The sequence below is a fragment of the Alosa alosa genome, chromosome 14, assembly GCF_017589495.1.
Source record: "Alosa alosa isolate M-15738 ecotype Scorff River chromosome 14, AALO_Geno_1.1, whole genome shotgun sequence".
In the NCBI taxonomy this organism is placed as follows: domain Eukaryota; kingdom Metazoa; phylum Chordata; class Actinopteri; order Clupeiformes; family Clupeidae; genus Alosa; species Alosa alosa.
The window spans coordinates 18,500,606-18,516,321 of record NC_063202.1 but is presented as its reverse complement, the minus strand read 5'-3'; the positions used below and the strand labels follow the sequence as shown (position 1 = coordinate 18,516,321).

The 15,716-nt window shown below is 39.9% G+C and overlaps 1 protein-coding gene and 1 non-coding gene across 2 annotated transcripts; one reads left to right on the top strand and one right to left on the bottom strand.

The window, feature by feature from the left end:
• Window positions 1-2,792: 2,792 nt before the first annotated feature.
• LOC125307734 lies at window positions 2,793-2,983 on the bottom strand. The gene has a single exon (XR_007195770.1). It is a non-coding gene; the product is annotated as a U2 spliceosomal RNA (small nuclear RNA).
• Window positions 2,984-6,448: 3,465 nt separating this feature from the next.
• On the top strand, window positions 6,449-15,252 carry fam219b (family with sequence similarity 219 member B). The gene is made up of 6 exons (XM_048263763.1): window positions 6,449-6,670; window positions 10,637-10,742; window positions 11,164-11,257; window positions 11,822-11,899; window positions 12,223-12,271; window positions 13,158-15,252. Exons 1-6 carry the CDS (start codon window positions 6,602-6,604, stop codon window positions 13,305-13,307), a joined length of 546 nt encoding a protein of 181 aa, XP_048119720.1. The 5' UTR covers window positions 6,449-6,601; the 3' UTR covers window positions 13,308-15,252.
• The last annotated feature ends 464 nt before the right edge of the window (window positions 15,253-15,716 follow it).

The window sequence follows — 15,716 nt, the reverse complement described above, 5'->3', positions numbered from 1 at the left end:
GTAGTCTGTGAAATTAAAAAGCACGTGTGTGTGAAGTATCCAAACAATGACACCTTCATTTCATTATGGCTGCTTAAAACACCTTAAGCTACTGTGTAGTGGGTCCCATTTAGAAGTGGCTACTTCATTCGCGCTTTCCTTGACTCATGAGCTGCGTGAATGTTATTACAACTTTTCGCCACGATATGACAGTTTAAGTCCGCTTGATACTGTAAGGCGTAAGCCATTATTTTATTTGTGTCGCCAGCATAGCCTATTGAGAATTTATGTTGTAAATAGGCCTAATCCTACCTGTAGCTTAGGGAAGCTAACAGCTTTCTATTAGGATCTAGTTTGTTAGTTACCGTTTTGTCATAACTCCCTGATGCATTTTTGCATTTAGAATAGCCAGAGCGTGTATATCTCAATCGAAAATTAAACAATATCGGTGCCTATGGACTAGGCTGGGTGAACCCAGCCTGATCTGCCCGCTATTTATTTTTTGATTTCTTAAAAGATTGAGCTTGGTCTGATGAAAGCCAGACTAGCCATGGACCTCAGTTAAACAATGCAAGGGAACATGAATCAGCCTATATTTTGTAACGAACAATAACGGACAAAAGCTCTTCAACTTTGGCCCGTTAAAATATGTATGAACAGTCTAGCGGCGCATTTCATCAAGGCCCATTTGGACATGTCAGTTATTTGCACCACTGGTTAGATGTAAAACAGCATTTCGTTTCAGACTAGGCTACTGTTACTTAATTTGTGCATTAACAATAACGTTTCAGACTACTGTTACTTAATTTGTGCATTGACAATAAAGTATTACATGAACTAAAGATGACTAAAATCTTATGTAGAAGAAGAAACATTCACAAAAAATCCATCCATCCAAAATGACCTTTGTTTTGATAGCTGTTGAAAACGGCATGGAACTGACAGAGATGTTTTTGTTTATAAATACATAAAAATAAATAAATAAATAAATAAATAAATAAATAACATTATGCTGATACCTTTTTGCTTTTCCCAAATACAATGTAGCCTACAGGTGTAAGTGACCTTTCATCAATCCAGTTGCAATGGATGAACTGTGATGAACTGCCCTACTTGTGATTGTTTAGAGATTTAAAAGGTTTTATAACAATGCTACATCTTCTTTGGCTATTCTACAATCTATTCACCTTTTCAGCACCAGTAGGCTACTTTCTGTGCAGCCGCACACACACACTCAGGCATGCCTAACAAGCATACACAAAAGTTTCAAGAGTGGGGGATGGAGTAAAATATGGAGACAAATTGAAGTGTGATTTATTTTCGCGGAACGGATGTACAGGACTGAGCGGCGGTCATATTTTGTACCGCTATGCGGTACATCTAGTTTGAGTATAGTCTAGTTGTATCCCCCATAGGCCCAATAGTAAACCCAGAAATGTTGAGTACCCTAAAATTGTATTGCAGAAATGTCATCGATAGGCCTAGTGGATGGAATTCAACTTGGTTGCTAAAAGTTGCACTTTGGGCAATTTGCATAATAAGCATAATAAGATAATTAAAAGGTGAATAGGGTAAACTTTTAAAATTGTAGATATCACCATGAAACTCTCAGTTGATGACTTATGTTAAGATGAGAAAAAAATGTATTGCAAGTTTTTTCTATTTTAATGTTTACATATGCAAATGAGGCCCTCATTAAATATGTGCTTATTTGCTTACAAACAAAATCAGCTTGTGTGATAAAGCCAGGCTAAAAATATTTTTTCCAAGGGAAAACACATATACTTGGGGGTCTGAGTTGGTGAAAACCTTTAAGGAACCTAGTCAGGAGGCAGTGTTGACCTATTGTTGATACTATATATACTTATATACTTATTCACCTTTTAATTATTTTATTATGCTAATTGCCCAAAGTGCAACTTTTAGCAACCAAGTTGAATTCCATCCACTAGGCCTATCGATGACATTTCTGCAATACAATTTTAGGGTACTCAACATTTCTGGGTTTACTATTGGGCCTATGGGGGATACAACTAGACTATACTCAAATAATTTTGTAAGGAGCTTTAACCACGCACACGCGGCTCTGCACACACCAATTATAGGGTGACACCTAGTGGTCAAACTGAGGCAATGTCCATTTTGCCAGTAATGGTCTACTCCAAACATTTAATGTTCTTAAATAGTAAAAAATTAGGCTAGCTCTAAAATATACATGCAAGTAAGATTTTAACAATACATATCAATGATGTGTTTCCACGTGCGTCACTTAAGTTGTGAAGTCCAAAAATCTGATTATTAGCCAAGAAAGCCATACACTACTGTGAGCCTCACTACAAGCACCATGTTAAGCAACTTCCTGGAAGGTGTGTGTATTTGGTTCAGGGTTTATCTCCCTTTGCAGCTTCTGGTTTGTACCGGACCTTCGCTTGCTGTTGAATCCACTCTAACAAAATAATGGGGTAGTATCATACGCTAATATATCCACACATGCATGTAAAACCATTGAAGATATTAGAAGGGCACCTGAGAGATAATTTCTTCTGATTACTGATTGATAGCAAAGTTCAGTGATTGACATAGGCCTAGCTCGCCTGTTGATTTTTCAGGAGGTCGCACGTAGCCTACAGCTGAAAGCCTCCCCGAAATGAATGCATTGGAAAAGTTCAAACATACCGCTACTGTCATTCTCAACACTATTTATCTTCTCGTTCGTCAGATTAGCGAAGAAATAGCCATGACCACGTCACTGACACTGCGTGGGATTTTTCAAGCACAGTAGTCTACAGTTATATTACCATTCGACACATAGAGGGGGGTGCACCGTTCCCGGAGGTACTGCAATACCGGGTCGATGCGTGGAGTGGACGGAGCAAGCCCCTATTCCATCTCCCTGTTCCAAAAATCAATTTAATATATGGTCCCCGGGTAGGGGACGTATCAGATATTAAACTGATAAGAACAGATACTACACTTGATCTTAGCCAAAAGGCCGAGAAGCGATACCTTCCTCCACTTTTAGCAAAGGACTGTATTTGCCGTCTTAAACTTCACGTTTAGAGTCCTTACAATAACCTACACAATTACATCAGAGAGGATGCCCAGATACCTGCACTTTCACGTTCCATTACTTAGAAAGTTTGAAAATCCTTACCGATTGCTGCTAGATGGACATTTAGAGCAATACTTTGAATGAGGCGTTACACAATGCATCGCTTGAACCAATCACAAACGAGTAAGAAGAAACATGATTTCACGATATGTTTTAAAGAAGCGTTTACATAGATTGTCTGTGCGTTTAAGCATGAGAAGCACACGCGTCAGATAGTTACTGTTGTAAATGGCTTTGGTCTCGGATTTAAGGTTTAATTTTTATTTTAAAAATGCCATCCCTCCACCCAGTGGATAAAAGTGGTATGGCATAGGCTACAACATTGGCTGAGCTCCTCAGTCCTCACGATAAACTTAGTCTACTGAATTGGCTCTTTATATGAATTCTAATACAGTAGAATCTAAAATGTATCTGACATGAGACAAATTGGAAATTGGAAAGACACAGTCTACCAAAATAATGCAGACCTATACCCTGGAATAAGCGTGACAACATCATGGTCAACACCAGCAGCCAGAGTCTGGCTTTCTACTGTGAGAAACATAAGCAAGGGCTGCTGCATATCCAAGCAAGGTAACTAGTAGGCTATAGACCAATTTATGGTTCTGCGTCAAATCGACCATTGCAGAACTTTAAAACGAGATACAAGAGACAAACAAATAGACTACTGAAAACAGACCAAGGAAAACCTGTGAAGTCAGTTTGTAACTATTTTTCTCTCACTCCCTTACACTCACACACTTAATCTAATGCGCAAAATTGACTGTTTCCGCAACAACCACCGTTTCCTTGTTTAATTAATTTCGATTAATAACACTTTGGCTACACAATAACTTAAGTTTCTCCAGTATTTCATAGCGGTGAATAAATTACAATCCTCCACTGAGCAGGCTGGCCACAAAATGTCAGATTTCTAACCTTGCTATCTAGTATCTTGTTGTTCAGAAAAGATTGCACTCAAAATAGGTCTTATACTGTCAGGCTAGGCTATAATGTCAACGATCATCATTTAAGCCATTTCCTGCAAATATGCCAAGGCCACCAAGTAAGAAGCCGGAATCTTCCCTGACCTTCAAACCCTCCGGGGGGGAAGTCAACATGGCGTCCACGTTGAACATTTTCAGACACCCACCCGAAGTTCCCGATTAGCCACTCCGGGTCGGCTTTTGTCTGATATTACGCATGGGCAGTTTGAGCGTATCTTGCCAATTTGGAAGAGGCATAGGCTAAAGTATTCGACAATGTCAAGAAAATCACTCACCTGTACAGGTAGAATGAAACAGCTGGAGAGAAACACTTGTTATCGATGTCCTCCAAGCAGTTCCACAGAGTTGAGACAACACTTAACTTTGTCCATGACAATGGCAAAAAAGGGTCTTCATATATCATGACATGATCTTCGTTATAAAATTTGTACAAGAACTAGAGAGCTGCACAGGTGCTACTAGGCTACTTCTGTTAGGCCTACATCTGAAATCCCAATCTAACCTCTTCCCTGAAAGAAGAGAGGCAACTGGCAAACAAGCTCTCCAGAAATTTTCACCAGCGTGCCAAAAATCGGACATCGATGCAATCAGGTGCAATCCATAGCCGACAGCCAATCTATTCATGGGTGGATTATGAACTTTCGGGCCCCTGGGCCCAGATGTATTAAGGGGCCACACTTATTGTCGTATATGTGGGGGGGGGGTTGGGGACCCTCCCCCAGACATTTTTACATTTTTTTATGTGATTTCCTGTATTCTGGTGCATTTTGGGGATGGCCAATAGTAAATTTAATCAGATTCATAGCCTTCATCCTGATTTGTTGATATTGAGGCAATGATTCCATGCAAAGGCTTGGACTTCAGGGCCCCCTGACCCCTTGGGCCCCTGGGCCTGGGCCCGGTAGGCCTGTGCAGTAATCCATCCCTGAATCTATTCATGTTGGATAGGCCTAGTTCAGATGCTGTACCCACAATAGACTACGTGCACAATGAGACAAACTGTATGCTGTACAGAAAAGTGGGCATGGGTCCATAATGTTGAAGTCAATGGCTGGCTGTCAATGATTGGTAACACCTTGGCAAATCATTGTATGCTGATGATCTGGTCATTCTCTCTCCCAGCAGTGCTGACTTTCAGCAGCTACTGAATATCTGCTCTGAATATGGGTTGAAATATGATGTGTTGTATAATGCCAAAAAGAGTACTGTCTTGATATGTAGGACAAAAGGGGACAGATTAGGACTATTAGCTCTGTTGTGGTATACAAATTAGCTATACGTAATTACATTATGCCCTGTTTGCCCATGTTAACAAACAATTTCAAAAAACTTGTAATACATTTTTTGTTTGTCTTGATGTAAGTAATCAACTCAGTAATTTTCATGGTGATATGTGAAGGTAATTTTTTTCCCTATTTGCGTGAGAAAAAAACTGAATAGGCGCAAGAATAGGGTATATTTGGGTCTTTTTCGAAACTTTCCCCTATTGGGATTCTTCGGGGCTTTTTCCCCCTTATTCAGGATATTGAGGATACAAAATCCGTTAAGTTTTCTTCTGTTGCAATTTGTTCAACCTTTTTTCATAAAATGACTGGACTAGAGCTGAACTGGAGTGCATCACTTCAATATCAGACAAAAGGACCCTGAACAAACTAAACATCTTGGACAATGTGTCATCCACTCCACAGAGCTTGACCAGTGGGAGACTATGCTCGCATGACACACACCTCATTGAGCACCTTACCACAGCATACTGAATTAAAGGGTCAGTCCCTGCCCTGTCGCTGCAAGTGCCTCATGCTTATACATCCTTACTACATTCATGTGGATCCTTGCTTTTTAGCTTTCACTGTTCTTTTTAGTCATTTGGATTTGTTATTTTATCATCCTGTTTATAGTGTATGTTGTGTGTGTCTTTGGCTACTGGGACCTTGAATTTCCCCTTGGGGATCAATCAAGTTTCTATCTATCTAACTGCATTTCGTTGTCTTAGGCCTACTCTGCACAATGTTGAATCTAATCTAACGGAATTCTACTGTTCTATTCTAATGTTCAGTTGGACTAAAAAACAATGTATTACTGTTCTGTAGTGTCGCTTGAATGACTAACCATCTATCTCTGTATTATTTAGATCATTTTGCCTTAAAACAAGCATGCTCAGGTAGCCTAATATTGCATTACAATTAGGCCTACTTTAAATAAAAGCAATTAAAGCGTTTATATTTATGAATATTCCCACCGGTACTTTTGTAGCCTAAAATTTTGTACTTTTGAAGTAAACTCAGACAGTAAAAAAAGACTTGACTCAGACATTTCTGAAAAAAAACGTTGTTTACCGGAAGCGGAAGTTATCACTCAGCGCGATATATCATGGAAGCTAGGTAGCCATCCAACACAACCTTCTGTAAAAAAAAAAAGTCGTGAGATGGGTGTGTTGGCCTAAAGCATGGCAGGGCGTCTCAGTACTTTCCACGACAACATGTAAAACAAGGGCATTTTCATTTTTCATTTTTGACTTGACAACATGAATGACATTATGGAAGAACAAGAAAGGGATACTCTTCTGGTCGTCCCCGAGTCTCAAGTTATGCCTGTAAGTAAAGTATCGTTAGCTAAATAGTAGAACTACCATGCTAGCCTCGGAGCCCCCGCCCGTCTATTTAGAAATTCTGTACCAGCACGTTAACTGCAGATAACCAGCTAAAACCACCATTGCTATCGACAATACAGTTCATTCTACTACCTACAATGAATTGAAGTTCACAGGGAAATGCTTTATGTCATTGTTTCCTTCACATTTACTCGTAAGATAGCGCTAGCTTCGTAAAGCTAGTGTCAGTTTTCTCTGCAAGTAGAACGTTAACGTGGCTCTGTCATAACAATCAGCTTATTTAAGCGCTATCCTTAACGTTATTTGCTTAACGTTACATTTCACTTTGATCGTTGTGTTTAGCTTTTCGAAAACACCCAATGTTATGCCACGATTCAGACCAATTAACGTTGACGTAGAGCACCGTTTGTTGACTCGTCGGTTCGATGATTCGGGTGGATTGAAGTGGATACTATTTACGTTCCACTAACGTCATTGTTTACCTAATCTAACTTCAAGTAACGATGGCACACTGATCTCAGTGCAATGTAGGAATGCTTATCTTTTCCTGATTTATGTTTAGAACAGGCAAGTCTGAATAGTGGTGGTTAGTTGGGTTGCCCCCTTCACTGTTAAACGCTTTGGGTGTTTTGAAAAGCGTTGTATAAAAGCAAGTTGTTGTTGTAATTGCAGGCTTATCTGTGCTCAGTGACGATGCCTAGAGGGTCTTATGACCTTAAATGCAATTGCATTGATTGTGAACGTAAACAGAGAGACACTGTCTTGCTCGCAGAGCAATGTGCATGTTGCCATTTCTGTCATGACAATCTCAGAATTGAATGAAATTCTTTTTATCCAAGGTGTTTGCACAGAGATTTACCAGCACATGTCACAAAGTTATGTCAGCATTGATAATATATTTTGTTTTCGACCTTTTTTAATCTGACAAACCAAATAGGGACAGGCTGTTATGTGTGGATATGGGCTTTGGTGTTTGTTTAGGGATTTGTTTTTATTGTTCTGAGAAATGCAACAACTGGAATTGTGAACTCTTAAGTGCCCCCAAAACCCAAATCGCAGCTGTCCTACAGTTGGTTGAGTTGCTAATTGTATGAATGAATAGATTTAGTATGCAGAGAGAGCTGTCACTCCATTGGCTGTACTATGTTAGTTGGTAATCTAGCCTTGCCATCTATTAAAAAGGGAGACTTCACTCTGCTCCTTGACCAGCCTGGCTTCAACTAGTCTCCAGTTAAGAGTGACCTTTTTTTTTTAAAAGATCCACTGTTGGAAACTTACCTCTCAGAATCAGGATAATCAGGAAATCAAGATAAGACCTATTGATCAAATAAGAATGTTCATCAGAGTTTGATCAAATGAACCCCTCACTTGTCGTAAAGACCATACTCAATTAAACACTTAGTAGCCGAGTATGAGTATGAAATCTAAACGTGTTTGATATGGGCACTGACTAAATTGGGGAAGGCTACCTTGATAATCAGTAATAGAGTTGCATTGGACACCCATTTCATAAGCTGTAGGCCTAGTTTGTGGGTACTGAGTAGAGCTACAACTCATTGGACGAGCACACCAGAGAAGCAGGAAGAAGCAGACAGGACACTGATTCAGCATCCGCATACTTTAATCACCAAGTACTTGTGACTTGGCAGGAACTGTGACAGTGGCAATTTAGCGAAGAGTTCTTCGTTCAAGGCTTCCCCTGGCATGATGTCAACATGTGCTTGAGCAAAACAGTCTATCCTGAACCACCCAAAACAGTTGGGTGGATACCTGTATGTGATGCCGGGTGGGTAGTAGAGTGTTACTTGTAGCATACGAGTAAAATAAATATGAGTAGGCTTACTTCTCAAATAGTACACTTCTACCTTTACGTGCATAGGGATGTAACAATATGGCAATTTAACCCCACGGTTAAAGTGACCAAAATTGTCACGGTTTTCGGTATTATCGCAGTATTTAAAAAAAAAAATGTGTTCAATATGTTCAGAAAGCACTGATAAACACAACCTTTAATAGTTTCAAAAAGTGTGACAATATTTATTATATTACAAAAATATAGGCAAAACCTTATCAAAAGTGGAACTTTTAACCAGGGACGCTGGAACTCATTTTCACCTGAGGGTACTAAGGTGCTGAGGAGGGATAAAAATGTTTACAGAGTAGATGTGATTCCTTTATTCTGGTGCATTTTAAAGTGGCCTACGGCTACTGGAGAAGGGCATATTTTGTACTAGGCTTATGGCAAAAGCAGGCTCGGATGAAGCTGGGATAATTAGGATATTTGAAATTAATTAATTGTTATTGTCAACATTTTTATTGTGGTTTGCTGTTACACCAGTACGTCCCTATTTGAGCAAGTCAATTACTTTCTACTGAACTGTTACCATTGGCCCTATGGCTACATCCACACGGTTGCATTTTTGTTTTTAAATGTTGCTTCATTTCTTCTTAGTCCACTTGCATGTATGCAATTTCAGAATCGTGTCTACACGGAACACCTGTTGAGGAGACGCCTGAAGCGCGGATCACATGACCATTCACACAAATCATATGACCATTCACACAGTAGTTGTCAGCCTTGTAAAATGCAGAATTTAACTGCACTACAGATGCTACCAGTAAAGCTTGTATTTCGGTCTCCATGTTGCACACGGCACTGGCAGGCTAGTCGTGGAAGTCAAAGTGAGTAAAGGAACATCAGACTGACATGCCTAGGAAGAGAGCATGGGTTTCTACCTCATCGCTTTCAGAAACTTCAGGGGGCACAACACCAGTGCAATGATAACTGACAGACAGCAGTTGAGAGCAAGTTCATAATCTCACCTGCACTAGGCATACTAGAAGTAGAAACTCTCTCTCTCACTCACACACACACACACACACACACACTCATACACACACACACACACACACACAACTACATAGCAGAGCTCATACCAGTACCATTTCCACAGGTCATTCCTCTCAGAAAACAAGCCTATTCGCATGTTATGGTTATGCTTTTGTCCAAAGTGACATACAAATACAAAACAAAATAATACTTAAATTTAACAGGGAACAAATGAACATGTTGTTCAGACTATAATAATAAGATTAGCAATAATAAACAACTATGTCAATTCAATCAATCGCCTAATGAAATAAACAATGAAAATGAGGGGGAAATGGCAATAATGAACAATAATGTCCATTCAATCAGTAATATAATAACAAAAACAATAGCATGGTAAGACTACATTGTGTGCAACCAAATTTGTTTGTGGTGATGTGTTTTGGTTAGGTTGGGGGGTAGGAGGGGTGTTGTATCTGTATCTGTATTTGAGTTTGTCTGTATTCAAAAAATAAAAAAACTGTTATTCACAGTTATTCTGTTATTCAAAAAAAAATGGAATAACCTAAATGTGGTGGAATCTGAGAAAACCCACCAAATGGGGAAATTTCCCAGATCCCATCACAAATGGGGGCAGCCGTGGCCTACTGGTTAGCACTTCGGACTTGTAACCGGAGGGCTGCCGGTTTCGAACCCCGACCAGTAGGCATGGCTGAAGTGCCCTTGAGCAAGGCACCTAACCCCTCACTGCTCCCCGAGCGCCGCTGTTGATGCAGGCAGCTCACTGCGCCGGGATTAATGTGTGCTTCGCCTCACTGTGTGTACACTGTGTGCTGTGTGTGTTTCACTAATTCACGGATTCGGATAAATGTAGAGACCAAATTTCACTCACGGGATCAAAAGAGTATATATACTTATACTATACTATACTTATACTTATACTTATAAATGGTAACTTGTACTGTTAGTACTTTATGAACTAGATAATTTTTTGCTTTTACTGAAGTAGTCCGACAGATTCTGTGTGCTTAAGGATATAGCCTAGTGGTTAATAGTAAATGGTGTTGAATGAATTAAGTTAAAGACATGCGGTCCATCTCTCTCTCCGACACTTCTAGGACACGGGCAACAGTAGACCCAGGGCACCAGAAGTGGGTATCCGGCCTATAGAGAAGAGAGGGCCCTACATCATGTCCAAAGCCCCGGCCATCCACATGAAACTGCGTGAGTGAGGGAGCGAGAGGAGTGTGCAGTTTGTTAGACTCAGAAGAAGCCTCCCAAACTGTGTCCTGTATGTCTAAATGGCTACTTAAAATGCTTTTCAGCTAGCCCACTGAACACCACAGTGTTTGTCTGGTTAAGCATGTTGACGGTGAAAACTGTCAGTCTGAAAGTATTTTTTTCCATTGATGCCACATGACCTAATCAATAAAAGATCCATATTGATTTACAGTTCATAAAATGTATTAACATGATATTTCCTTGTCAAGGAATGCATTTATTTTGTAATTCCTTGATATGTAGACAGAATCATAAATTCAGCTACACTAATTCTCAGTAAGGTTGTTGACTCTCTTCACCATCCTATTGTGTTATTGTATTTATTCTGTCCATTTGTCGTGTATGTGGCTGGTTGACCCTGTAGAGAAGCACAGAGAGATGGCCCGGAAAGCCCTAAAGAAGAAAGGCTTCACCTCCGCAGGGCCGGTTATTCAGCAGCCCAGGCATGGAGTCAAAAAGTAAGCGGTCATCACTTCGTCGAGAGTGGGTCTCGGCCTACCTGGACTGCTTTCCCTAAAAGTGTCATTGAGCAAGCATGTTTGTAATTGATGAGGGGGCATGTTCAGAGTATCATTTAAGTATGGTAGTTGTTCATGGTGTGTCTTCAGGAAACCCACTCCTGCAAAATAGTTTGAACATGCGTGTATGTTTGTCAGGTTTGTCAGGTTTAGCAATAATGAAGAATGAAGTGAAAGATTTGCATTCCTTAAACAAAGAATTTTTGTAGAAGGCGATGACGATCAGCTTTGTTCTCAGATAGGCTTTCAGCTCTTCCAAAGGAATAGGCTGACCAAAACCTTTGATAGATTTTGTTTCTGTGTAAACATTACATAATCTGCAGTTGGAATTTATATTTTATGGGTTTTAACTTTTAATACCACAGTTTTTTTCTTTTCGTTTTGTACTACACTACACTTAAATACTCTATTCTCTTCTATACTGTTCCATTGTATACTTGTAGACAGTCATCTGTGTTTCTGCCTGAAGGAGGGTATTTTTGTATTCTTTGTTTTTTCCTGTAGAAGTGTCAAGTTCAACAAGGGCTATGCAGCCCTGAGCCAGCATGCAGACGAGACCCTGGTGTCTTTGGACTCTGACAGGTACGGACCTAATGATGGCTGGTGAAGCCAGCATTGTCCTGTCTGGTGAATCCATACTCAGGAAGGGCCTGCACACAAAGCAAAGTTATTAATGTATTATTAATTATCTAGATATGCAGTTCATTAATGTCATTCACATGAAAAGTGTGTCTTTGCTGCAGTAAAACTCCTCTCCAAAACATGTGGTTCTAGCTCATTTCCTCTAAAGTGCAAAAGGTGTCATTTGAATTTCCATCACACCACAAGTCAGCTTGTAGGCTTGTGTGAGGGTAGTCACACAATCACACAATCCAATGTTAAACCTGCCTTGTGTCTGCTTGCAGTGATGTGGAGTTGGAGTCCCAGTACTCGTCTGGATATTCTTCTGCTGAGGTGAATCAATGGAGGAAGAGCAATTACTGTCACAATGCACACACCGCACTAAAGCTTCATTCACACTATGGTGCCACTGTTTTGCACAGCTATTCAGTGCAATTACTGCATAGTCTTAGTAACCCATGATGTCATTAAACCATTTTGAAAAGGAATCGATCCCTGCTTTGATGCAGCGGGAGACAATAGGTTATGACCCGCACAGATGCCTTAGTGCCGTCCGGTTTATAAGTGTTTCAGTTGTCAGCAGGGATTTGTTCAGATATTCAGCACTTTTGTTGCAAGACTGTTCAAAGTCAAAGTCAAAGTCAAAGTCAGCTTTATTGTCAATTTCTGCACATGTTCCAGACATACAAAGAGATCGAAATTACGTTTCTCACTATCCCACGGTGAAGACGAGACATATTTTACCAATTTAAGTCCACAGTCAAACATAACATTCAAGTAAAACAAAAAAAGTAAATAGAGTAAATAAGAGGGCACATATATAATAATGAAAAAAAATAAGAGCAGCAAAATTTGGTTGAAATTGTGCATAGACAGTCAATAAAATACTAGTGCAAAGTCAGGCCAATAAAAGGCTTGGGTAGTTCTGTTTGACCTAAGTAATAAAGAAAGTGGCATAGTGGTGCAAGTTATGTAAGATATGTTATGTAAGTTATGTAAGTACTGTTCCAAGAACTAGTCTGTTAATCTTAGGTTTTGGTCATTTCTCTGTCGATATTTATGTTTGCCCCCCCCCCCCCCCCCCCTTTTTTTTTACATACACACACACACACTGGCCACACTGGCCACTTTCTACCCATTTTCTGTCTCACTCTCTCTCCCACTCTCTCTTTCTTTCTCTTTCTTTCTTTCTCTCTCTCACGCGCACACACATTCTTAGGTGCACCCTGATCTGAATCAGCAGCTCCTGAAGGATGGCTACCACTTGGACGAGATGCCGGATGACGAGGACCTGGACCTCATCCCCCCCAAGCCCATGGGCTCGTCTATGTGCTGCTGTGCAGACACCCCCTCCTGCTCTATGCAGTGACCGGACCTCAGACCCACCCCCTTCACCTTTGCCCTCTGTGGTGCAGTCCCATGAGAGGCCAGCAGGGCCACGTTACAACACCACCACAGACCTTAGGGCCACCCATGGTACAGGGAAGAGGTGGGGGCACATTTGACCAGCTGTCTAACAGCATGAGCCCCCTATCTCTACGGCCATAGGTGGCCAGGCTCTTTCTCTCTCTCTGCTCGCTCAGTGTGTAGGGTAACAGAGTCGCAATGCAGTGCAATGCAATGCAGTTGACTTGAACGTATAATGTTATTCGGGGACCCACAACTTTGAGGGCGTGGGCGTTTTTTTTTTTTTTTTTTTCTTAAATAGTGTTACTATTCTTTTAAGCTGCAGTGAAAACCAAACATTGCCCCTCGTGTGTGTGGGTGGGTGGGTGGCTTGGAGTGGCATGTGATGGTGCTGACACAGCCCAGTGGAAATTCCATACATGTTAGATTTTGGGCCTTTTTTAATTCCTTTCTCCATAAATGATAGTCACTTAAATTACACTCTTTTTGATCTCCTGAGGCATTCCCAACAAGTGTCAATATTCTAGGATCACGCGTCAGCTCTATTTACCCTAGAGCTCCCGTCTTTGCACATGTACTCTCATTACTTGTTTGTTATTTTTAAAAAATATATATTTTTAATGAGCTTTAACATTGGTCAGGAAGTTTTCGCTGTTTCCCACCGGTGAATTAAGGGACTTGAGAGGGCCTGTTCCTTATACAAAGGCTTTAATGGCTATCTTGTTACCTGCTCGCACAAATCCTTATTGTGTGTGAAGACACACACTTACTTTATGTGAGCACTTATCTGAACATTTGTTTGTAGAATGGTGAAGCCATTCAGAGAGAAAGAAGGTCGTTGTGAAGGGGTGACTGTGTTAATCGTCTGTTGCATTGTTGGTGGTTTGCGTTGGTGAGTGAGTAGTCTACTGATAGTGGTGAGTCCTCATTCTGATTCAAGAAATGGTTTTCGGACAGAACAGAGGAACTGTCAAATCAGTACACTCAGTTACTGGTTGGTCATATGTTGCTGCCAGTAGAATTTTTATATTTGAATGAGTTATCCTCAGAGAAATTCTAAGATTTGTCACTACAATTAGTATCTACATACAGCAGATACACGTTTTTATTTGGACTTTTCTTGCCTCATTTTATTTTTGTGTGATTGTTTTAGTCACATTGCTTAAACAAAACCAGTGTTTTGTGAATACTGTGATGTCACGTTCCATTTCAGAGGAGCTAGCTGTCCTTGTTAAGTTTCGATCACACTTAGAATATCCTCTGAAAGAAAGACGGCGAGAAATTCTTTTTGCTTGACACCAGCCTCGCACCTCACGCTGCCTCCTATTGCTTAAAGAAAAACTGCCTGTCACAAAGCTTGCCAAAAGTCATGAGAGAATGTTAATGATCAGGAAGCAAGAAAGCAAAAAGCAGGAAGTACTCTGTATTTAAATACAGAATGCAGAAAGTCTTGTCTTGCTAAGGCACAGGGTCACCATCCACTGTTAGTTTGTTTCTCTGATGACAAGAGACCGTTTAGTGTACTTGAGAATTTGTTTGAGAATTGAGAGCTTGATGACTTGGCATTGTATGTATATATATATATATATATATATATATATATATATATATATATATATATATATATATATATATATATATATATATATATATATAGATACATAATGACTGCACTCAGCTGCCTATGTTGAGAGGATTCCGCACACTACTCTGGCCTGGAATAGCTATGCAAACTCACGGGACAGTTTTGTTTCTTTACCTATTACCGAAAATATACCAACTCCTACCAAGTGCGAAATGCAATAACTTGGGATACTATTGTTTTGAGCTAGACCACACTAATCTTTGTATTTATGAATATTGTTTTTGTTATGATAAATAAACACATATAATTACATTTACCTACAGATTTTCAATCTTATTTTTGACTAAAACCTCTGTTGCAGGAATTTTGCTGCATTTGCTATCAATGAGAGAATTTGCTGTAAAGCCAGTGCTCTTAAAGGTATCATGGATCGTCAAGCAACCAGTAAAACTCATTTCACTGACTAATTTCCAAAAGCAAAAGTGTTGAAAGTGAAAACGGTAAATTTCGATAGTGTTATTGCAACTGACTATTATAGCTGGCTTTCTGTTTTAGGCTGGCTATTATGAAAAATTGTTTGTGACAAAATTTGATAATTAAAAAGTAAAGGAGTTAAAGCATTAAAATATGTTATTAATCAAAATATAAAATAATAGCTTGATATGTTGATTAATTCAAACTCAAATAATGATCTGACAATAGACTATGTGCACAAAAGGCTTTTTACCCACCCAATGCCTTATCTCTGCCCAAATGGCATCATCATGCCTGCCTTCCCACTCTCTC